At 41.8% G+C, this 24,852-nt stretch overlaps 1 protein-coding gene across 1 annotated transcript; it reads left to right on the top strand.

Moving 5' to 3' along the window:
• Window positions 1-1,216: 1,216 nt before the first annotated feature.
• Window positions 1,217-23,859, top strand: LOC134436579 (C3a anaphylatoxin chemotactic receptor-like). Its single transcript, XM_063185859.1, has 4 exons — window positions 1,217-1,377; window positions 16,642-16,843; window positions 18,391-19,011; window positions 22,457-23,859. Exons 3-4 carry the CDS (start codon window positions 18,529-18,531, stop codon window positions 23,009-23,011), a joined length of 1,038 nt encoding a protein of 345 aa, XP_063041929.1. The 5' UTR covers window positions 1,217-1,377; window positions 16,642-16,843; window positions 18,391-18,528; the 3' UTR covers window positions 23,012-23,859.
• Window positions 23,860-24,852: the final 993 nt, after the last annotated feature.

The following is a 24,852-nucleotide window of genomic DNA, read 5'->3' as shown; positions in this document are numbered from 1 at the left end:
ACACAGGGAAAGGAAGTATAAGAAGTATATTAGACAAACATTTCAGAAGGTTATGTATGACAATTGTGGCTACATACAAGGTTTTGAACAAAAATAACACGGGAATTGATTGCAACACCTTTTAAAATATTTCTAGGTGACTTAAAGTTCATTAACAACAGGGTAGGCTACCTACTCTGTGTACAGAGTATTTTCCACCCACATGTTGCATTACTGCCCTTGAACATCACTTTGATCAAAAGCGTCTGTCAACTGTAATGTTATGAGGAGGAGTACAGTCTCTTAATGTAGAAATTAATGTAGGTTTAGGTGGATAAGGGTGCAGGACAGCACATATACTTTTCAGTTACTCTTACTAAGAATTCAAACATGTAACATTGGACACCTTCCAAGGCCACAGGTACAGGTGAGGTCAACAAGGGTCCTATTTACCTTAATAATAAGGTTCTCAGTCATTTCACATTCCCACCCTGATGAAAAAAAACTAATTGTTTACACAAATGGGTTTTACACCCCTTAACAATACGGCTTTGCTTGCTTCAGTAATGCACTCTTTGCCTCTGCCCTACCAATGGATGTAATAAATCAGACATACCTTATATAACCGTGGGTCTTGGGTCACCTAATAATGGAGAGAGAGAGAGAGAAAAAAAAAAATCACCATTGATCAATTCACAATGGCACAGTGTGTGTGTGTGTGTGTGTGTGTGTGTGTGTCCCAGCTTATGACGGTGAGCACGATTAACTTCGTCGTCCGATCAACATGGATGGTCACCTTCAACTTCTCGAAGTGCTTAGCACACTCAAGAATCGACTATTTGAATTGACCACAGCTGAAGTGTTTGAGAATACAATCGCGCACAATAACAACGGAAAAAGTGCGACGGCATGCTCCATGGGCGCAGATAGCGGGGGGGACGGGGGGGACATGACGTACCCAGATTTTCATTCACCTAGATCCGTCCCCCTCACCTTTTTGGAGAAAATATCTGATTTCTGCCTTTGCATTTTGCAATGTGTGAAATAGCGCCTCCCTGGACCATTCACTTTCATATGTGGCAAAAAACGGTATTACACCATATATATAAATCTATTTTTTGATTGGCTAACAGCCACTGAAGTCCCAGATTTGAAGCGCCTTAAACAGAGCTGGCTTTATGAAGGAAGTGGAGCGAAGAGCAGACGTCATATTTACATTACATTTTTGGCCCAGACCAGTTGCTTGCTTTTATAATTAAAGTTAATCTCGAGGATAGTCCCATTCTTGCTAGCTATGATGTGGATTACAAAAACTGTGGAACGTGAATGATGATGGTGGAAACGCATGGATTAAAAGTTGGGATAAATAGTTCTACTGCGGTCAAGACAACTTTTAAGGTAAGGTCAATAATAGGTTCATGTCCGCTGTGACGCTGTTTGTAGCCTAGTTGCTGATGTTAGCTGATGTTAATTGTTCAGAAGGGCTTTTTGGTCTCTTTGTCGCCTGTTTTTGAGTGAAAAGACATCTTTGTTGGGCCATGCCATGACAGCTGTCAATCAAGTAGGCTAGCCTAACGCAGGTAGCTGTCGTGTTCACTGTCCCTGGTCTGTATGCTGTCAACGTCTGACTTCATTAATTTTTTTTAAGGAGCTCCTTTTTGGAATGATGACTGCGGTGGTGTTAATCTGTTGGATGCATTTACTGTGAATTGTTGTTAAGCGGTACTACAACGCAAACGTGTGGCTTGTATAGCGGTGGAGTGTAGATGCAATTGAAACGCAGCGTGGTAGAAAAATGACTGAGTAGAACTAGTAGCAAGGAGGTTGTCTTAAGAGCTCAAGATCACCATTTAAATGCGCCGCTTTTATCAAAAATGTCTAATCTGGGGGAGACCCCAATATCACACGCCCCAAAACCGCGCCTGGATTGAAGTTGTGTTTTACATGCAATAGGCCTACCACCGCGAGACTGGTCGTCTTACATTAGTAGTACAACGTGAAATTTGTTGACACAGTTGTCCTGTTTAAAGGTTGAATTGGTTGGGAAAGTACTGTAGCACTTGCTGATGGGATGGGAGAGGTGTGTTTAGAAGCGCGCGCAGGGGCGGGTGAGTCTTGGTGGGAGGGAGACTCGTGCACATTCTCAGTAGAATCTGTAAAGCTGGAGCGGTTTAAACATTTGTTAAAAAATATCATGTATCAAGATTTAAAATAGTTAATGTAGTAGACCTACAAAAGCAAATAAAATTATTTAGCGGAAGATGAATATGCCACTAACAATAAAAAAAAAATGATATTCAGTGTACAATAATAATCCCCGGACGGTTGGTTGTGAAAACGTCCCCCCCAGTTTTTAAAAGCTATCTGCGCCCATGCATGCTCGTCTCGTCGAACCGTAATGCAGTTTCTAAAGTGTATAATAGAAACGCCCCATCCTGTCTCGTCTGACGTGAACAGCTCTTCATCATGCCATCCAAGTTAATCGGACCCGGAGTTAATCGTGCACACCGGGAGTAGTTAATGCTGGCTGGTAATTTTGTCGGAATAACATTTTATCGGTAATCATTTTCAGCGAAATACACATACTTGATTAAGTTTTATTCATCAACACATGTCACATTGGTTGTGCAGGCAAGCAGACGTCCATTTTGTCTGCAATATTTATCACCCCGTCAGAAACTGACAAACCTATGCCCATGATGTGTTCACTAAAAGAAAATATAGCCATTTCAAGACATCTAACTTACCATATCTTTGTTGTGATTTATCTGATGCAAACGATGGCACCAAATGAGTAGGCGCAGAGGTAGTCTAACAAGTAGGCGGTCCTCCTCCATTGGTGCTAGGGGCTGGTAGCATGCCGCTGTTTGGACAGTGCAGACAGAGTATTCGTGCACTATGCCGGATTGTCAACCAAAATCCACCGATGCCTTGTGTATTTTGTAACCGTCAGTGGTCAGATGTCGGACACAGGTGGCATACCACAGGCGGCTTGCCGTTCAAACGCCACCAATGATCCACACATGCTAGCTGGACGGGAACTACTGTCAACATGCTAACTGCTCTGTTGTGGCTTCTATCGCGCGTCGCAGACAACTACGTCACGGCCCGTTTCGATGTGATTGGTTGAAGTAGTACGTCACTGTTACCTAATTTCTCCAATCACGTTCGAGCTTTTTTTGAATACACCCACGGGCTAGAACAGCAAGGTTTCCACCATAATTCCAGATGGATGACAATCCATCTGCGCGAGAGTCAGGTTAGGTTAGCTGCATGATATAATGAAGTGTGTATGATGAAAAATAGAGTTATTTAAGAATGAAGTTTCAAAACGGTAATTTTTGACCGTAACACAACCAGAGGGTTATAGCTTTAAATGTAAGGAGATGAGAAGAACTGTGGAAAGAGAACCTTAACTGGCAAAAGATTGCAGTAGGCTACACACATGAACACACTCTTTAATGGGTGACTGGTAATACCACTGGTATATGGGTCATTCTACGTTTCCACTGCGCTTTTGGCAAACGCAAAATGTCAATTATCTAGCCTGATAAACCAGCCTAAATGGATTGGATGTCTAATTTAACAATTATCAGTATTATTATTTTTTTTCAAATAAATGACCTAGATGTTTCCATAGTGTATATAGCCTATTTAAGTTTCCAAACAAACAAATTGCCAAGCTTAATCTTAAATAATTTGATAAATAGGCCTACTGTAATGAAAGCGAACATTTGCTTGATTATTTTGTCAACAGTGTTATGGACAAATACTATGTCATTTCAAGCATATATAGAAATACTACAGAGTTGAAACGACATACGTTTGAAAGTGCTTATGTCCCTTAGCAATAATGTTGTCATTAATCTGTGCAACTGATATAGAATATGTGATTGTTGAGCTTCATAAGTAGGATTTTATGATTCACTGTGACACAGACTGTAACATTTAGCCTATATCAGGCACCTTTACATTTACCTGTCATGTTTAAGTGTGGGGTCCTGATTGAGAGGCATTTGACGCAGAGCCATACAGAGGGGAGAGTTACGCGATTGGAGGACCAGGAATTAAATTGCAGCCCCGCCTTTCAACGAGATAAGGTCGTGCCTAAAGCGGCTGTCTTCCCATAGACTCAACATAAAACCACCACATTAACAGCCAAAAATAAGGACTAACAAACTATACTACGTGGTAATCACCACAAATATGTAAACTATCAACTGTCTCGGTGGTGATAATCACAACAGTTTTACCATCTGTGATGTTTATCTGAAGTTATTACTACGAACAGCAAGTCTTGTCATATTCCCTGCATTGCATCGCATTGCATTTGCTGTGTGCTACGCCCACTACTAGGCACTAACATTCGCAACGCTGAGCAGTACTGAGAAGCTAAAACAGCTAATTTTGCTAATGAGGAGTCGGCCCTAGCACACAGCAGAAATTGCCTGACTCTGTCCTCTGTATGGCTCTGATTTGACGTTCGCTGCGTCAAGCGGTCAGTCTTCTGAATAATAAATGCACATCAGCCACAGCTCCGCGAGGACCTGTTTTTATTATAAATATACAAGCACGACATGGTGTCAGAATAATGGACGTATCCGGAGTACCCTCGCCCAAAATCAACTGGGACGCGCCTGAGCTCCCCGGGGAGTGGAAGAAGTTTAAACAGCATGTGGAGCTGATGTTTTCCGGACCGCTACGGAGCAAAAGCCAGGTTGAGAAATGTAGCTACCTGCTACTCTGGGCGAGAGAAAAATGTAGAGATATTTACAATTCATGGACGTTGACTGCTGAAGCCGCAAAACTACTTAAAACATACTATGACGAGTTTGAGAAGTATGTATTGCCTAAGCTTTGCTAGATACAAGTTTAACGAAAAAGTGCAGGGAATCAACAAAAGTCTAGAGCAGTACATCACCGAGCTAAAGCTGCTAGTCAAAGACTACGCAAATGAAGATGGTCAGAGACCGAATCATATTTGGCGTACAGTCTGCCAAGGTCAGAGAAAAGTTGTTAAATGAGGAATCGGAGTTAACATTACAGAAAGCTACGGACATCGCCAGGTCCCATGAATTCGGCCAGGCACAAACTCGCGCCATCGAAGCTAACATTAGCAACATGACGATCGCGCGTGATCCGGTCGTACATTCTGTGCAGAGGCAGCCACGAGAAGGCGTCCCAGACCTAGCGAGTGAAGCAGAGATTACGGCAGGAACTGTGGATACTGTGGAGGGAAAGCACACAGAGACATAGAACAGTGCCTTGCCAGAGGAAAGCAATGCGCCAGATGTGGGAAAACTAACCACTTTGCAAGAGTGTGCAAGTCTACTAGGAGAGGGAAAACAATACATGCAGTGAATGACGGCGACGACGAGGGTGAGTCAGAGGAACAGTATGTAGACGCCGTCACGAAAAGTGGGCATCCTCGTGAATCGGAACAAGCATTCGCAGACATAAACATTGGGGAGAAGCGCACAGCTTTGAAATTTAAATTAGACACAGGGGCCCAAGTCAATGTCATACCCCTGAATGTATTTGATCAGTTGACATCTGAATGCAGGCTGCGCCTACAGCCCACAATGCGCACACTGACAGGCTATGGGGGACAGGTGCTTGCCGTTAAATGCTTGTGTAAAATTCGCAGTGCTTACAGGAAGAACAGCATGATGTTGTACTTTTATGTAGTGGACACTAGGGCACCGCCTGTCCTGAGTCTTAACGCCTGCCTGGATTTAGACTTAAAGGATTTATCCGGAGTTGGAACAAGTTTGCCTGATTTTTGCATGTTTGGGATGAAATACAGTCACTCTAGAGCAAAATCAAGGCAAAAGGATGCGTTTTGAGAAAGTTTGATAATATCACGTTAGCTTCGTTAGCCATATCAGCTATGCAATATGAAAGATGCGGGCATCGTTTTTTCGGCGGTTACACACATTTCAAAAACACAACATTTTAAAGTCTTGCACAGCTCAAAACAACGTCACACGTACCTCATAACATGTTGAGGGTATCCACACATAAACCGAAGTGTCCAAAGTCCTTCATGTATTCTTGAAAGGTCTGCAGAATGTGTTTTGTGAAGCTACTACCTTGAGAGTATCTAAATTACGGTCAAGACAACTATTTGACACTAAAGCCCACCAAGTAGATTGCCGAGTGCGTCGCATCATCAGCTTTGATTATTTCCATAGCGAGTAACCACAGCTGATGGTGCGACGCACTCGGCAGTGTTTTTGAAATGTGTGTAACCGCCGAAAAACGATGCCCGCATCTTTCATATTGCATAGCTGATATGGCTAACGAGGCTAACGTGATATTATCAAACTTTCTCAAAACGCATCCTTTTGCCTTGATTTTGCTCTAGAGTGACTGTATTTCATCCCAAACATGCAAAAATCAGGCAAACTTGTTCCAACTCCGGATAAATCCTTTAATTAAACTAGTGTTATCTATTGGCACACCACTCCACCTGAAGGCCATTAGGGAGGAGTTCACAGATGTTTTCAAAGGCATCGGGCTCTTTCCTGGTGAATGCACAATACACGTTGACCCAGCCGCAACCCCCATGGTATGCCCACCAAGGAGAGTTCCGTTGGCGCTGCGCAGCCGGCTAGAGGAGGAGCTGCAACACATGGAGGACACCGTATTCATTACCAAAGTGACTGAACCAACCGAATGGGTCAATGCGTTTGTTCTGGTGGAGAAGCCGCGTACAGGACGGCTCAGAGTCTGCCTCGATCCCAGTGACTTAAACAAAGCCATCAAGCGACCCCACTACCCCCAAGCTAGGGGGTGCCAAGTACTTCAGTGTGTTGGATGCACGTTCGGGATACTGGGCAATCAAGCTCTCCACAGAGTCATCCAAACTTACCACCTTCAACACGCCATTCGGGCATTACCGCTTCCTGCGGCTACCCTTTGGACTCATCTCAGCCCAAGATGAATTCCATAGGAAGATCGACGAGACATACCGGGGGCTCGAGGGCGTGGTGGCAATCGTGGATGATGTCCTGGTATACGGTGCAACCAAGGAAGACCATGATCGAAACCTCCGCGCCATGCTGCAACGATCATGTGAGAAGGGAGTTCGCCTCAACCCAGAGAAAGCGATCATCGGTGCCACTGAGGTCAGCTACTTCGGCCATTGCCTCTCAGCTGAGGGCATCAAGCCAGACCCAGAAAAAATCACAGCCATCAAGATGATGAAACCACCTCGAAACCGGGCCGAATTAGAGACAGTGCTGCGGATGGTCAATTTCTGTTGAATGTCACTGTTGAATCTGACCACAAGCCACTGGAGTCGATCATGAAGAAGCCACTGGCAGCCGCAACACTGAGATTGCCGGATGATCCTCCAGCTACAAAAATACAGCTTCACCATCATCCACCGTCCTGGTAAGCCGCCGACACCCTCTCAAGGAAATCACTTACATCAGATGACAACAGCCTCAGTGAGGGGATGGATGCACAAGTACACACCGTATGCAGCAGCCTACCGGTGAGTGACAACCGACTGAAGGAGATCCAAGTTGAAACTGAGAAAGACGAACAGCTGGAGAGAGTCATACAAGAAGGCTGTCCTGATGAGATACAGAGCTGCCCCCAGAGCATCAGAGAGTTTTGGAACCATCATGATGAGCTGTCAAAAATGAATGGGATTCTCTTCAAGGGGGAAAAAATCATCATCCCTGGCAGCCTTCAGGACAGGATGCTAGAATAAATTCACACAGGTCACTTAGGCATGGAGAAATGCAAGCAGCGGGCACGTGACGTCATGTTCTGGCCCGGAATGTCCAGGGCCATTGAGGCGATAGTAAAGGACTGTGAAATATGCCGAAAACGCCAAGCAGCAAACCAGAAAGAGCCCATGCTGTCATACAAAATTCCAGACAGACCATGGCAGAACGTGGCAACAGACATATTCGTATGGAATGGTGAGAATTACCTTGTAGCAGTCGATTACTACAGCAGGTTTTTTGAGTTAGATAGACTGACCACCACAACATCAGCAGCAGTGATCCACAAGCTGAAAGCAGCTTTTGCCAGGCATGGCATTCCAAAGATCTTAATTTCAGACAATGGCCCCCATTACTCATCAAAAGAGTTTGAATTCTTGAATTCCAGCACCTCACCTCAAGCCCGCATTACCCACAAAGCAATGGCCTTGGAGAAAGGACGGTGCAGACTGCAAAAGCACTGATGGAGAAAGCAAAAGCAGCTCAGAGAGACCCCTACCTAAGTATCCTCGAATACCGAAATACACCAGTGGACAACTTCAAATCCCCGTCACAACTACTGATGAGTCGCAGACTCCGATCGGACCAAACACCAACAGACAGCTGCTGCCCGAAGTCGTCGACTATAGAGAGGGGCAGGAGAAAAGACAGCAGAGACAGCAACACCAAAAGAGGTACTACGATCGATCATCCAAACCACTGTCCCAGCTACGCAGTGGAGAGCACATCAGGGTACAAGAACAGGGCCGCTGGAAGCCAGCCGTGGTGATACAACAAGCTGACATAGCACGGTCATACCTCCTCCGCACCTCAGGTGGAGAGGTGTACCGTAGAAGCACACCTAACACAGACAAGTCAAGACACGCTCAGTCATGGATTTGTGACACGAAAAGGGGGAAGCCGGATTGCTGCCCTGAAAAACATACTTGCCTGACACACATACACACACACACACAAACAAAAGGGTGCACGCCGAACGCTGCCCTAAATCACACATGCCTCACACACACCACGCAAGTATACACTTACCGGAGAGCACCATCAGACTGAGGACAATTTTTTAAAAAAAACACTTGGCGGATCGCTGCCGTATTAAAAAGAAAAAACTAACAACAAAAAAAGACAAGAAAGAAGGAAAGAAAAAAAAGCATATTGATACAGGGTGTTTGCATTATCTTGGATTGTTGTTTACATTTTAAATACATGTTTTGCAGGCCTACATATCTATATGGTATGATTGCTTTTCCAATTTGTTATAACTTCAGCCAGGAACTTGAATGTTGTTTGAATATTGAATGTACTCAAGAGATTAACTGAATTGATTTCAAATGACTTCACAGTGCTTGTGTATTATTGTGTTCATTGTTTTGTTTGCTTCCAAAAAGAGGAGGATGTAACATTTATATCAGGCACCTTTACAGGCACCTGTCATGTGTAAGTGTGGGGTCCTGATTGAGAGGCATTTGACGTTCGCTGCGCCAGGCGGTCAGTCTTCTGAATAATAAATGAACATCAGCCACAGCTCTGCGAGTACCTGTTTTTATTATAAATATACAAGCACGACACAGACTGACACATTTTTCCTTACAAATCCCTGTAACGTCTGATTTTAATTTAGTCACCCTCCTTACACAAGACTTGTGAATCTACTGTGAATCAACATTTGCAGTCGTCTTGGGCAAAACAAGTTTCTTTACATGCTAATATGAAGACTGAATCAGACATTTGGAAAACAGGACGGCATGAAAACGCCCAAAACCAGTATTAAATATTCATTTTTGCTGAGGGAAATAATGCCATGTCTTCACTTTCTGTATTATATGAAAGATAAATGTGTGCTAATGTCGAAAACATCATTGGATGCAGTTAATAGTTAGTGCAATTGGCTAATAAAATTCATGGACTTAAAAGCGCAGCCGAATCGTAGAATAACCCATATATACCCTGTAGGTGTTCAAAAGGTTACTGTAGCATCTTTTCATTTAAAAAATCAACAAATTTCACTGAATGAATTGAAAGCAAATTCTAGTCCTGCTGACTCCAAACAATCAGCATTGAAAACCTTACACATGAGTAACATTGGATGCTTTTCTACAGTGTATTGCTACATAGGCCTACAGTAGGTCCTATGTGTTTCTTTGTGCCATCTATTGGTGAGGTGGTAAATTGCAACCAACTGAATCTCTGAACAGCATGGTGGTCACTTTGAGATAAAAAGCTGTACTGAATGTTGAATGGGAATGCTTTAACAAAAGCAATGGGATTTTCTGATCTGTCAAAAGGATGATAGTGCAACATGGTAAGCTGACATGAATGATGTATTGTATGCAATGTACAATATGTGGGCTCATTGTAGGCCTTCAAGAAAATATAGTGGGGTCGTATTAGGCTCAGTCATTTCAAATTGGTGTTAAAGTTTGGTTTTCAATTCCAAGTTGAAGTTTAGGGTCTATAGAACCATTTGAGTTCGAGTGTCAAACACATAGATAACAAAAAGGCCATGCGGGGGGCGCTCTGAAATATATACTGTAAACTGCTATAACTTTTGATTAGTTAAACCAAATCGAACATATGAGATATGTATGGATTCAGCATGAAGAGGTGAAATTGGTGGGCTAAGTATTTGGTTACCAGATTAAAGACACACTATGTAATAAACACACTTTCAGCCAATGGACAGCTAAATCTGGGCTTTTTTTTAAGATAATGCCCTCAAAGGTGAAAATGCCCTCAAAGTTGCAATGAAACATAATTTATTGTTACAAGCTATTGTAAATAAAGCCTGGGTTATCACTTAACTTGATTTGTTCAGAATATCCCTGAAGAACACAGATACTTAGGATACCTATGCACAAATACTGCATAAAGCCTATGTGATATTTAGCACCCAACTTGCAAATTTGAGTTTATGAATTTAGGATCATGAGTACCAGCTTTTTTTCAAGTAAGCCATCATTTTATTCACAACTTAAAAACTTTATATCTGGAAGAAAGTAAATCAATAATAATAATAATAGAGGTGCTCCGATTGCTCGGCTGCCGATCATGACCGGCAGATAATGGCCAAAAATAGCCTGATCGGTGATCGGAAAAACATGCCGATCAAAAAACCGATCGAGAGATATTAAATTCCTCACGCAACCATTTGCCTTTACACCTGGCGCTGCATGTAGGCGCTGGCTCTGCACAGCTGCAAGTGCACCAAAAGAAGGCATCTTTGCTTGTCTATAACTTTTCGCCATTCCCCCCTTCATTTCCACCATTCATAACCATATCTGCATCAACAATGATCTGATTTTCCGATCCATGCGCCGTTTACCTGCGATTGAGTATTACTCGCCAGTGAGCCATTTTACGTTATAACCTGTGTAGTTGCCTCGGTCAGCACGCGACAACTTCACGTTGTCAGCACAAACATGTCAATTATTGTTTTCAAAGTTGTAATTGGCAGTCAGTCGATTAGTTTGATAGTCGCTGAAACACCAAACGGCGACAGATGTGGTAAAACTTGAGAGAGACATTCAAAACGGCAGTGGAGCACTGGAACTGTGGACGGTGACAGAGAGGGGAGGGGCTCTCCTCACGAGGCTGCTCATTTAAAGCGACAGGTTGTTTTTTTCTCGTATGTGGAAGACTATTTGATGTAATGTTTCAGTTTCAATTCAATCTTAAATAGTTTAGTTATTCTATGCAATAACTTATACATTGATTAATACTGTAGACTGTATTACCAACACTAGTCTGAAAGATAATAATAATAATAATAATAATAATAATAATAATAATAATAATAATAATAATAGCCTAATAATAGACATGTGCAAATTAAGATTGATTGGTTTATGGGCAGAAATGGTATTCAATAAGGATAATTAATATGCTATTAAAAAAATAGGAAATCATTTTTGTGATCGGCAATGATCGGTAATCGGCAGATAAAGATTTTTGGTGATCGGGCCAAAAAATGGTGATCGGAGCACCTCTAAATAATAATAATAATAATAATGGTAACACTTTATTTTAGGGATACATCTATTAGCACTTATACATATAATATTAATGCATGTGTAAGTAACTTGCAAGGCATGTACTAAGCAAAATAAGACAGTTGTTAGACATTTATTCGCAAATGTCTTGTTCATGCACAATAAGGGATTTATTACCAATATAACCTTAGTAAGGACCTAGTAGACCTAGATTTCTATTTATGAGTAAGCAGTAAGGGCCAAAATACAATGTGTATAAGCTCCTGGTAAACTGTGTGAATAAACCCTGAACAGTGTGAAAACAGATGTGGAATAAGGGTCCCTATTCTAAAGTGAGACATTGTTCAGCCCAGATGGGTTAGGGCCCCCGCACTACCTAGGGCCCCCACTCTACCCAGCCCCCCGGGAAGCAAAATGTAAGAACTTTTCCCATTCTGCACCAGTCTAATGAGATATATAGACTTCACTTAATTCACTTAGTGCCTGACTGTGTAATAGGAAGGATTATATAGCAAGGATTGGACGTAAACTTCTCAATGACGGTGAGGTGGTGAGATCAAATTTTTTCATACACCAACTAGTTTTAAATGTAAAAACCGTACAATAAATGCAGAATATAACAATGAGAAATAGTTTGGAAGCGAAACTAAGCTGTTCCTTTGTGATAAATAAGTTAATGTTTGAGAAACTTAGCTCCAAGAAGTGCAGTGCATGATGGGTACGCCCTTAGTCAGATATGCAATGCATGTTACGTACATGGCAAATTGTTTGGATAGCAACTAAAGTGCACAAGTGAGGGGAGGAGCTGGGTAGGTTGTCTGTTGGCCTAGATTGCGTACCCATCATGCACTGCACTTCTTGAAGCTAATGTTCTCAAACATTAACTTAATTATCACAAAAAAATGTTTATTTTCGCTTCAAAACTAATATTCTAATGTTCTGCATTTATTTTGGGTTTTTTTACAATTAAAACTCAGTGGTACATGAAAAAAAATACATCCCACCAACCCATCGCCATTGACAAGTGTACGTTCAATCCTTGCTATATAAAGTTACCTTACCTATACTGCCCTACAATATCAGAGAGCAGTATCTTGAAAATGGTTGAAAAAGGATTTAGACCGGAAATTGGCTTTAAAATACCTTCTTTATCTTGTGTTAAATTTTTTTGGCCCAACTTGGTCCCGTTTCGGAAAAAAACGCAAAAATCTGATTATACTGCGCTTTTTGGTTTTAGGAGGTTACGTCGTACTAGCCAAGAACGCAGTATAATGCGAATTATACTGCACTTCTCCATTGACACCGTGGTTTTGGTGTAGACAGTAATACCACAACAGAGCACAGTATAATGATTTTTCAGCTAAAAAGTAATGAGAATGTTGTTTTTTTGCTTTTTTTCTTGTGTGCATAAATTTTCACCATAAAAAAGTATTATATGGAAGTGTCATCACCACTTTACCGCCAACACAGTCGCGTGGACAGAAAGGAAACTTTAAAGCCTTTTTTCTCAGTTTGGCATTTTGAATTATACTGCGTTCTGAAATTGTAGGGCAGTATAGTATTATGAAGAAGAGAACATTGACTGACTCAGCTGAAGTTGCAAGAATTATTTAATATACCCTTACACTTTGCTGATATGGGGGGGCTAGGTAGTGCGGACCTGGGTGGTGTGGGGCCCCTAGGTAACGAGGTGGACTTTGGTAGTGTGGGGGCCCTAAGCCATCTGGGGTGAGCAATGCATCACTTTAGAATAGGGACCCTTATTCCGCATCTGTTTTCACACTGTTCAGGGTTTGTTCACACAGTGTGTCGGGAGCTTATACACATTGTATTCTGCCACTTACTACTTACTAATAAATAGAAATATAGGCTTACTGGTCCTTACTGACGTTATATTAGTAATAAATCCCTAATTGGGCATGAACAAGACATTTGTGAATACATGCTTAACAACTGTCTTATTTTGCTTAGTGCATGCCTTACAAGTTACTTACACAGGTATTACTATTGTATGTATTAGTGCTAATAGATGTATCCCTAAAATAATAATAATAATAATGATGATGATGATGATAAATACTATGGGGAACATCATTTTTTCCTGCATCCAAAAAGCAAACAGAAGACCATAGGGCTAACATTTATTCCAATACTCCACTCTACAATAACTAAGTAAACTTATGACCGAGAACAGATCCAAAAACAGTCAGTGGTCAGTCTTAGAAATTGCATATGCACTTGCACAGACGTGTGCACTTTAACCTTCATGCACTTGCACCGAGATCTGGCAGGTCTGTTTGTACAAGTACTTGTACAGCTGCACTTCACCTCTGGTTGGAATACATCTTTCGCAACTGCATCTTTGTTAGTGTAGTCCAATTCTGGGAACTGTTAATTTGTTACCAGATTGGCAGGCATTTCTGGCAAATGCAGATAATAAGAACGGTTTTCATTCCTGTCAACTACGCTGGTAACAAATGGATAGTTCCCAGATGACAGAGATGTCCTCATAACAGCAGATGATTGTTTCTACCATCTATGAAATAGTCCTATAGTATTATTTAGTATGCTTGCCAAAGGCCTCTGCTTGCCCCCAGCAAGCATACTAATTGTTCTCCAACAGTTTATTTAGTATGCTTGCGGGAAAGCATATTAATTGTTCATCAATAGTTTATTATTATTCTACATTTTTCCATTCACCTCGGCCTATGGGAATCGCCATTTATTAGTACAGCTCCTTTGAATCGTTGCAGCGTTCGAGATAGAGACACGGTTCGAGTGCCAAAACGAACGGCTCGAAAAGGGCTCAGGCTGGTGTATTTTTCACTGGCCTACCCCCTTTCATTCGTTCACCAGACTTGTTTTTTTCACCAGACTTGTTTAGCTAGGTATCAACTAGGCAAAGGCATTGTCAGAGAGGTCTTGGCTCTGAATACAAACTGTGTGGAGAGCATAAGCCAACTCTTAAAAATGTGTTAAAAAAATGTTTCAGAAAGAGCAGTTTTAAAATCCCTATGATGTGACCCCATTCACTTACACACACACACACACACACACACACACACACACACACACACACACACACACACACACACACACACACACACACACACACACACACACACACACACACACACACCTCTCTCTCTCTCTCTCTCTCTCTCTCTCTCTCTCTCTCTCTCTCTCTCTCTCTCTCTCTCTCTCTCTCTCTCTCTCTCTCTCTCGCACAGACAGACAAACACACACACACAGACACACACACACACACACACACTCAGACCTCTATCTCTTTCCCTCGTGTTTCTGTGTGTGTATACAACAGCTGTGTGTGTGTGTGTGTGTGTGTGTGTGTGTGTGTGCATAAGCCGCAAGCATTCTAATAGCATTGTCTCTCCGGAAATGCAGTCTTTTTATTATTTATCATTAAAGGCCAACTTCCGATAAAACTCAGTTTTACTCACTCCTTTCGAAGATCGGACGGTCACCCCAAGTTAAACTCACTTGCAAGGCTCTCATAGCGGTGCGTCAACTCTCCTGGCTGTGTTTCCCGGTGTTTCCCAATTTACATCAATAATGCAGAGAAACGAGCGAATCACGAAAGCCTTTCTGTGTTTCGTCACGTCGAAAGAAGGCGTTGCCCACAAAGGTTTATATCGACCCATTTATCTAAAAACATGTCGAGTAATTTTTTTCTGCTTGTTTTCAAAACAAGCAACGTCTGGTGGTCCGAAACATAGCTTAGCTTAGCTATCAGCTGGTTGCTACTCTCAGGTACACACACAGCACAAAGCCTCATACATAAAGCCTGCTCACTCCGGTTGCTCCGTGCCTACAGCTCGCCTAGGGGTCGCTGTCGAAAGAGCACAGCCCTGAATGGAGCCTGCACGCCTCCGTTGGCGCCCCTATAGTGCAGTACCATCCGGGGAAGTGGCGACTCTGTTTCCCATTACAATCTCTCCCAAGGCTGGAGGACTGAGCCAATCAGAGACGCGTTTCTTTGAGAGCAGGAGGAGTGAGCCAATCAGAGACGCATTTCCACGAGAAACACGGAACACTCTCTCGTTTCTCCACAAGCCACCTTGCCAGCTTGTGAAAACGTCTTGAAACAAAGCAACCAGAACGTTTTTTAAAACAGGACCAACGCGTAACACATTCAATAACAATTGGGAACACGGCAATATTAATTAAATTACGTTGAGAGGCGATCTTTAATATTATTATTATTATTGATTTATTTTCTTCCAGATATAACGTTTTTTTGTGATTTTATGTGTGAATAGAATATGGCTTGATTGAAAACATGATCATAAATTCATAAACTCAAAGTAGCAAGTTGGGTCCTAAATATCACATAGGCTTTATGCAGCCATATTTGCGTAGGTATCCTAGGTATCTTTGTGCTTCAGGGATATTCTGAACAAATCAAGTTGAATGATATCCTAGGCTTTATTTACAATAACTTGAACAATAAATGATGTTTCATTGCAACTTGGAGGGCATTTCCACCCTTTATCTTAAAAAAAACCTGAATTTTGCTGTCCATGGGCTAAAAGTGTGTTTATGACATAGTGTGTCTTTAATCCGGTAACCAAATACTTAGCTCACCAGCTCCTCCTCTTAATGCTGAATCCATGCATACCTCATATGTTCAATTTGGTTAAATTAATAAAAAGTTATAGCAGTTTAGAGCGCCCCCGCAGGCCATTTTGTTATCTTTGTGTTTGACACTCGAACCCAAATTGTTCTATAGACCCTAAACTTCAACTTGGAAGTGAAAACCAAACTTTAACACCAATTTGAAATGACTGAGAAAAATTGCACATGCCTACGACCCCACTAATATGTTTGCCTTTTCAGATGGCTATGTGTGTGTCCCTGGCTCTGTCTGTGTGTGTGTGTGTGCGTGTGCGTGTGCGCGTGTGTGACTGTGATTGTAGGTGTGGGCTGTCCTTCCGTCGTTCACTTTCCCCGCCTCCCTCTGCCACATGTGGTGCAGGTGTAAAAGTTCACGAGAAAGAGAAAGAAATAAGCAGGGAATGAATGACCATTCGATTTGTCAGTCACACATGAAATAAGTAAGCTGATGATGTTGTGACAGTGAATGTAGGCATCTACGGAAGGAGAGGGCGAAGTCGACAGGTAAGCATCACACAGTATACTGTATATTATGTAGCCACCTCAGAAGTAATAGGCCTATTTTACTGACTTGTGGTTATTGAGATGTTCTTAAGATGTCATTCGACTTTGTCAGTCGACTGAAAATGTTGTGGAAGGTAATGAAATGTTTCAACTATATTGTGTAAAATCATTTGTTTCACACCACATGATGACAATTTTGCTGGTTTTACTGTATTTAAAAAGTACAACGTTCTTGCAGAACACACAATGCTTTTCCAAAGCAGCCAAGGTGTTAAAGACTACAAGTAATACTTTGGTCTACTTCTCAAGACGCTGACCTCAATTCTGCTTAGGTGCTCTTTACTCTCTACGGAAGGTCTCAACCAGAAAACACAAGACGACACGTCTTAAACACAGTCATACTTCTCTCATTTGAGATAGATTCTGGGTCAGTAGATCAATAGTAAACAAACCATAACAGGCTGTCTTTCCCAACAGGCAGCAGCACACAATACAGAAAACAACTACAACTTGGTCTCTGTCATGAGAATTGAATGAATGAGAGGCACACTCAGACAGGCAGACACACACACACACACACACACACACACACACACACACACACACACACACACACACACACACACACACACACACACACACACACACACACACACACACACACACACACACACACACACACACACACACACACACACACAGGTAAAAGGACAGAGTCCAGGTTTTTTTTTATGGTCCTCACGATCCCATGAACCAGGAGTAAGGAAGCTGAGAGGGAACAAAAGACAAATTGTGCTCCTCCCCTTTATGGTGTGACCAAGTTGCCAGCATTGTGGATTAGCCTATATATTTTATTAAAGGAGAAGTCCAGTTTTTTGAACATTAAGGCTATTTTCTGAGTGGTCTGCAATGTTTTAGAGTCCCCCTCACCGTTTATTTCATGTTTGCTGCAGTCTCTGTTATTTGGCTGATTTGGATTTGATCTCAACCAGCTTTAGAATGGTCGTCTATGAGCATCTGCAACTCTGTTCTTAAAATCACCTTAAACATTTGTTTTCGAAAGTCTAAATACTGCTGAACACTTGGTGAGTTGCATATTCTTGAAAACAAATGTTAAAGGTGATTTTAAGAATAGAGTTGCAGGTGCCCATAGACGGCCATTCTAAAGCTGGTTGAGATCAAATCCAAATCAGCCAAATAATAGAGACTGCAGCAAACATGAAATAAACGGTGAGGGGGACTCTAAAACATTGCAGACCACTAAGAAAATGGCCTTAATGTTCAAAAAACTGGACTTCTCCTTTAAGACTTAGGCCTAGAGTTGTTTTAACGGTCATACAGGACCGTACATCTGAAAAACATACTGTGTCTTGAGCTCCTTGGTATCCTGTATAGTTACATCAGTGTAGCTGATGTTAATGATTTGTTTACATCCCATGTGGACTATACATCATATTCCCTCTTGGTTGTTTTAAGCATTTTAGACAAATGTTAGACATTTTTGATAAAGCTTAAGAGGGGAATGAAGTGTTTTCTTTTTGCAACAGGAGTGAGGATCACACATTGACTTGAGAACTTCAATCGCACCCTCCAGCCCATGCGTGCTCTCTGTTTTGCTCTCTGTTTTCCTGCTGGCCCATATTGTCGGTTTCTCCTCAAAGACTGATAAGACTGAAAGGACAGCCATGGATCTCGATGTCATCACAGACAACATGTCCATAGCGCTGTACACCGTCACAGTCATGGTGGGCACCGTGGGCAACAGTCTGGTCCTCTGGGTGGCGGGATTTGTCCTCCCTTCCAAAATCACCAATGTGTGGATCGCCAACCTGGCCGTGTCCAACCTCATATTCTGTCTGACGCGGGCCATGCCGCTGATCAAGAGGATCTTCTTTGACCACTGGCCATTTGGCGTGTTCCTCTGCAAGTTCACCGGCTTCTTCAAGTACACCAACATGTTCTGCAGTGCCTTCATGCTAGTGGTCATCTGCGTGGACCGGACGTTGATCGTGCGTCGGCCCCTGTTCACCAAGCAGCACCGGACACTATTGGCTGCGCGGGTCGTCAGCCTGGTGGTGTGGGTGGCCGCGTCCATCATGAGCGCTCCGTACTTCTTCTATCGGGACGTGCAGCAGGGGAAGAATAACCTCAGCAAATGCAGCATAGAGGTATAAAGCAGAATAAACATAAAAATAATGTAAAAAAATAAAAAAAAACATTAGGGATGACTTTGATTAGGCCTATCTGCTTTGACACACTAATGAACATGTTTTAAAGGGGCACTGTGTAAGATTATGGTCAGAGTAGGTATTGCACCTATGCTACTCATTGAAACTGTGCTGCCTATTGCCTAATTTTATGAATATTTACCAGGTAATAAACTAATATTTACTGTATGACCAACAGTAAGGTTGCAGCTAAAAATACCCATTTCTGAACATTCAAAATGGCGAACCATGGAGATGATCCCCCTTTTCATGTATGAAAACTGCAATTTTCCCTGCCATAATGAGTAGTTAGAATTTGATGGTGGTGGTGGTAAGTATTCATGAAAAAGGTCACATTAATCAATGGGCAGCGTGAATTCTGGAAAGAAACTGCAAAAAATATTGCACAGTGCACCTTTAAGTCAAAATATCATGGCCATGTGTTGTGTGTGCGTGCCTGTGTGCCTGTGTGCATGTGTGTGCGCGCACCCACATGCATGTGAGTGTGTTTGTGTGCGTGTGTGTGTGTTTATATTTTATAGTCTTTGGGGATACCCAAAATGTGGTCACACTCAGACCCAAGCTTCTGATCCTGTGAGAAATTCAAAAGGGTTCAAACATAGTTATGGGAAGCATGTGAAGATCAGAGGGATATGGTTGACACGGATGACATGCGTTGGTGACTTTTAACCACACTGCCAGACCATGCAGCCCGGCATCTGATGTCATCACCTAAAAGACATCACCGCATTAAGAATGCGTTAGGGATGGGAGGCACGTACAAATGGCCGCTGCTGTTGTTTTTTGTGATTACAGTACATATTACATTTGGATAAAAAAACATCATCATGGCCCTGCCGTGGCCAACCGGTAGGGCACTCGTCTCTGCCATGCGGCCAACCCGGGTTCGATTCCTGGCCCGGGTCATTTGCCAACCTCTCCCAGTCTCTTTCCCCATTCGCTTCCTGTCCACCTCTCATACTGTCCTGTCAATAAAGTCGAAAAAGACAGAAAAAAACTGATTTAAAAAAAAAAAAAAAAAGAAAAGAAAGAAACATCATCATGACAATCTAAAAGTCTCAGAATTTTGCTTGACCGTCACACCAAAGTCGGTTCTTCGCCACAGGCAGCATGGAACGGGGTCCACATGTCTGCATCCAAGCATTGTAGAATTATACTCATGAACGGCCATCAGGGTACTTTGCTCGTAAATGTGCGTTACGCCCCTTTATGGGTGAAAACAAACTTAATGTCTCATCAACTTACATGCTACATCAGCTTGTCTAAATGAACACAGTCCATGCTTCAGCCATGGCTGTTTGGCTCTATTGTTTGAACAGCCGGAAACACAACACGTTTTCGGCATGTTGCGCGTGAACGCTAGACTACAGGTCCGTATCTTTCGTTTATTAAATCCCAACATCACCAATTGACTTGCATGGTTTTTTTCCCCCACAAATGGGCGTAACGCACATCGAAACGTCACGCCGTTCATGAGTATATAGGCCTATCTGGCAATTACTTCTCTGCATCTGCACAAAAAGCCTGCTGGATGCCTAAACCCTTTTTGGGAAAAGGTGCCCTCAGCCTATTAAAACATAGATATCTCAGCCCCCGAAGCACATAAAAACATGAAGTAAGTTGTATTTAAAGGCTAGGAAGATCCTCTTTCATCAGAATGTGTCCATTCAGTTCTAAAACACAGATAATCTTTAGATTAAAAAAAAAAATCTCAAGAACCTGAATGCAGCATCCATGCAGCATCCATGCAGCTCCAGGCGCCTGGGTTAATGCTGCGTATATGCAGCTGCAACAGGCTTAAAGGGACAGTTTGGTCAATTTCAACATGCAGTTGTAATGCTCACACTACCCTGGACTTGTCAGTGCCTGAGATTTTTTTTTCTTCTTCTTCAGCCGTTTCCGAGATCCTGGTCATTGTAATGGGGGCAGCTCTTTGTTTACATTTCAAAAAAACATTTTTATTTATTCCCAAAAACATCCAAAAGGTTATAAAACATCAGCAGACAACTAGCAAACAGCAGTACCTTTTGGGGAAATATTTGGAGTTGGCCTATGTTTCATTTTTTAAAAATGTAAACAAAGGCTGCCCCCATTAGAATTGCTCATATCTCGGAAAGGGCTGAGCCGAAAAATGTGGCATCACCAGGTACTGACAAGTCAAGGGTAGCGTGAGCAATACAACTGCATGTTGAAATTGACCAAACTGTCCCTTTAAATGGGTTAATGTTCAGTTAAATAGAGAGAGAAGACGAGCTCAATTGCAAAGGAAAAGAAGGAAACCTCACCAGTCTTGTGGTGATCATGGTCATTATGTTCCTAATGGCCATTGATGTGGCCTTCACTGGTTCACAGTTTATAACAGAATGAAACAATACAAAAGTATCCACTCCCTTGGCAGGTGAAGGACGCTGAAAGTGATATTGTGGAGATCTCGCAAAAAGCATACAGATTCAGTAGAAGCTTTTATTGCATAGACAAATAGTGGAAGTTAAAGACTAAACCTGCACCTTCATACAGCTTAGTGATTATTTTTAGGTCAAAGGAAAGGAATTCGACCATTGCAGGTTTCAATCCCATAACATTCATGGTTGAAGTGCTCCTAAGTTAAGCACCTAACGCCACATTGCCTTGTAGACCTCAGATTAAAACCAATACCCTGTACCTAATAATTTGATGTTGCCTTATATAAAAGTGTCAGCTAAATGTTGTGTAAAATATAATCTAAATGAAAAGAGAAACGTATCCACCCACTCTCTTGACAGATGATGGGTGCCAACTGCCGAGGATGACAACACAGCTGAGATCGGCCTCTGTTCCATGCATTAGTTATATAGCCTACTGTATGTATATGTACACAGTATAATGACAATACATGCTTTCTACTCTATTTGTGTTAATAAATGAATAAATAAATGCTTTCTATTTCTGTTCTATTCTAAAAGTAAAACGTGTTAACAGGTGAAGAGTGCCGAGAAGGACAACACGGCGGAGATCGGGCTCTACTCCATGCATTAGTTCAGTGTTTGTCAAAGTGGGGCGTAAGCCCCCTTGGGGGGTGTGGGAGGCTGTGATATCTGATTTTGTGTTTTTTTCCCCCAAGGAAATGATTTCCTGTCTCGCCAATACGTTTTGTGTTTTTTTCCCCCCAAGGAAATTATTTCCTGTCTCCCCAATACGTTTTAAGCATTATATACATAATTATAAACATTATATTATTATTTGTCATATAGAAAATGAACATACATGGGCTCGGAAGCATCCAGACCCTCTGAAGGGGGGAATGATGGGAAAAGTTTGAGAACCACTGCATTAGTTATATACTGTATGCTTTCTACTCTATTTCTGTTTTATTCTAAAAGTGAAATCTGACTCACTCTCTTGACAGGTGAAGGGTGCCGAGGATGACAACCGGGCCGAGATGGGCCTGTACTCGATCCGCTTCCTGTGCGCGTTCCTGCTGCCCTTCCTGGTCTGCTCCGTCCTCTGCACCTACCTGGACAAGATCCGCAAGGTGCGCGTGCGCCAGCACAACCCCAGCGGCTCGCCATTCATCAAGATCCTCATCGCCATGGTCTTCACCTTCTTCATGTGCTGGATGCCCTACCACTGCCTCCTGCTGGTCAAGATGACCGACGGCAAGACGCCCGAGGTCAAGGTCGGTCTGACCCTGTCCAAGGGCATCGCGTACTTCAGCAGCTGCATCAACCCCATCTTTTACATCGGCATGGGCCTGGACGTCAAGCAGATGATCTCTGGCGCCGCCTACAGGCCTGCCGCTCCAGCTCCGTCCGAGGATGAGGACGAGGAGGCAGGGCACATGACACAGATGCAGGTGCACAGAGATGGGGAGCTCAGGGACCGCTCAGGTACCTCATCATCCAATCACACAGAGGCACAGGTACATGGGAATTCATCAACCGTTGTGACTCCTGACGCTTGATTGGATGCAGCCGCATTGACTTTTTTTTTTTTTTTACTAAATGCTGTATGTGCCTGAACTACCCTGTACCCATATACACTTTTTATCTTCTGAAATATTTGTATTGTTTCTGTTTTCTTTTTAGTTAAGCACATTGTTAAGTGCAGAGGTTGAATTTCTTTCGGTCTCTTTCTGACCTGTCCCCTCAGTTAAGCCAGGTGTTGCGATGACAATGTCTGCTTGTCTTGTGAGTTTGTCCATCTGCAGTGTTTCGGGTCGCCTGCAGGTGGCGGCAAACATCAAAATCGTGTGCATCTAGTACTGGGCAAGGGGCCAGTTTGCTATCTATGTTTGCTCTTGCTGTTTATGCACTACACAAATGAGCATGCCTTTCTTTGCTCTCCCTTCCTGGGTGTCGACAGAAACGCTTTGACTGTATTTCATCTACTGTTCTTTTACCCAATAAGGTTATAGGTCATCATACCTTACTGTGTAAGATATGAAGGATACTCCTACATAATTCAATGATATTGATCCATTGCTGATTGCTAGGGTTGTCTATGGATTGTCTCCTGAGCCTTTTCTGATGACCCCAAATCATCTTAACTTATCTGGTACTCTGCTGGGTATAATTTGTCCGTCTTTTCCTTTTTTTCTGTGATGTGGAATTAAAATGTGTGTATTTTAATGAATTATATTATCCATCTCATTTTAGAAAAATCTGCGGTCAGCATTAACAGTTTTGATAATGACACAATCTGTAAACCACTAAAATATAGGAACTTTATAATGTATAGGCAAATAATGTGAAATGTGTACTCAAGGAATTCAACATTGGCATGTAGCAGGCTTCCCTCAGGGCTTCTTGATTAATTTTCAGGGTGCTTGCCCAAATAAAACGCTTCATATCAAAGGGGCGCACCTTGCATCAAACCTTTTTTGTGCAAAAAGTACTTAAAGAATTCAGAATGACAGACAAACCAATTAGATAAGTAAATATAGTTTGAAACCAGTTTAAGGCAAATATTTATCTTCCTTGTAGATAACAAGTCCTTTGGGAAATGTTTGGTAAGCATTTTAGTAAGACAAGCTGGAGAACTCCAGTAGGGGTCAGTAAAACAGTAGACCCAGGAATAATATGAGCGTGACCTGAGAGACAAAAAATGCAGATGGATAGCACTATTACAATACAATAGACACTGAACTCAACCTCTGTCCCATATATCTTTTCAGGCTTTAATGCCTTTATTCGTATAGGACCGTGTCAGAGGATGACAGAAAATGAATGGAAGAGCAACAAGGTGGTGCTGAAGCACCTGCCCCTTTGCCCGACTGGACAAAAATGCCCTTTCGAGAGCAAGTTTCTTTTTATACAAGGTATTGGTCCACGTCCACATTATCAGAATTCCTTGATGATTAGGCCTATTATAAAAAATAATAATGCCCGGTTACGTTACTATTGAAATATTATTACTATTACTATATAATAACTATTATTGTCATTATCAACTAACAACTGTTTGTAATGTCACACTGCTAATATAATGGGTGTAATTGTAATATAATATAATATAGTGTGTCTGTGTGTTTATTTATGTAGCTACTTGACACCTGAATTTCCCCCTGGGGATCAATAAAGTTTCTCTACTCTACTCTACTACTATATAATATAATATAATATAATATAATATAATATAATATAATATAATATAATATAATATAATATAATATAATATAATATGATATAATATAATATAATATAATATAATATAATATAATGTAATGTAATGTAATGTAATGTAATGTAATATAATATAATATAATATAATGTAATGTAATGTAATGTAATGTAATGTAATGTA

This window comes from Engraulis encrasicolus, chromosome 20 (genome assembly GCF_034702125.1).
Source record: "Engraulis encrasicolus isolate BLACKSEA-1 chromosome 20, IST_EnEncr_1.0, whole genome shotgun sequence".
Classification (NCBI taxonomy): domain Eukaryota; kingdom Metazoa; phylum Chordata; class Actinopteri; order Clupeiformes; family Engraulidae; genus Engraulis; species Engraulis encrasicolus.
Note: the sequence above shows the minus strand (reverse complement) of the source record. Positions and strands in the feature narration are given on the sequence as shown.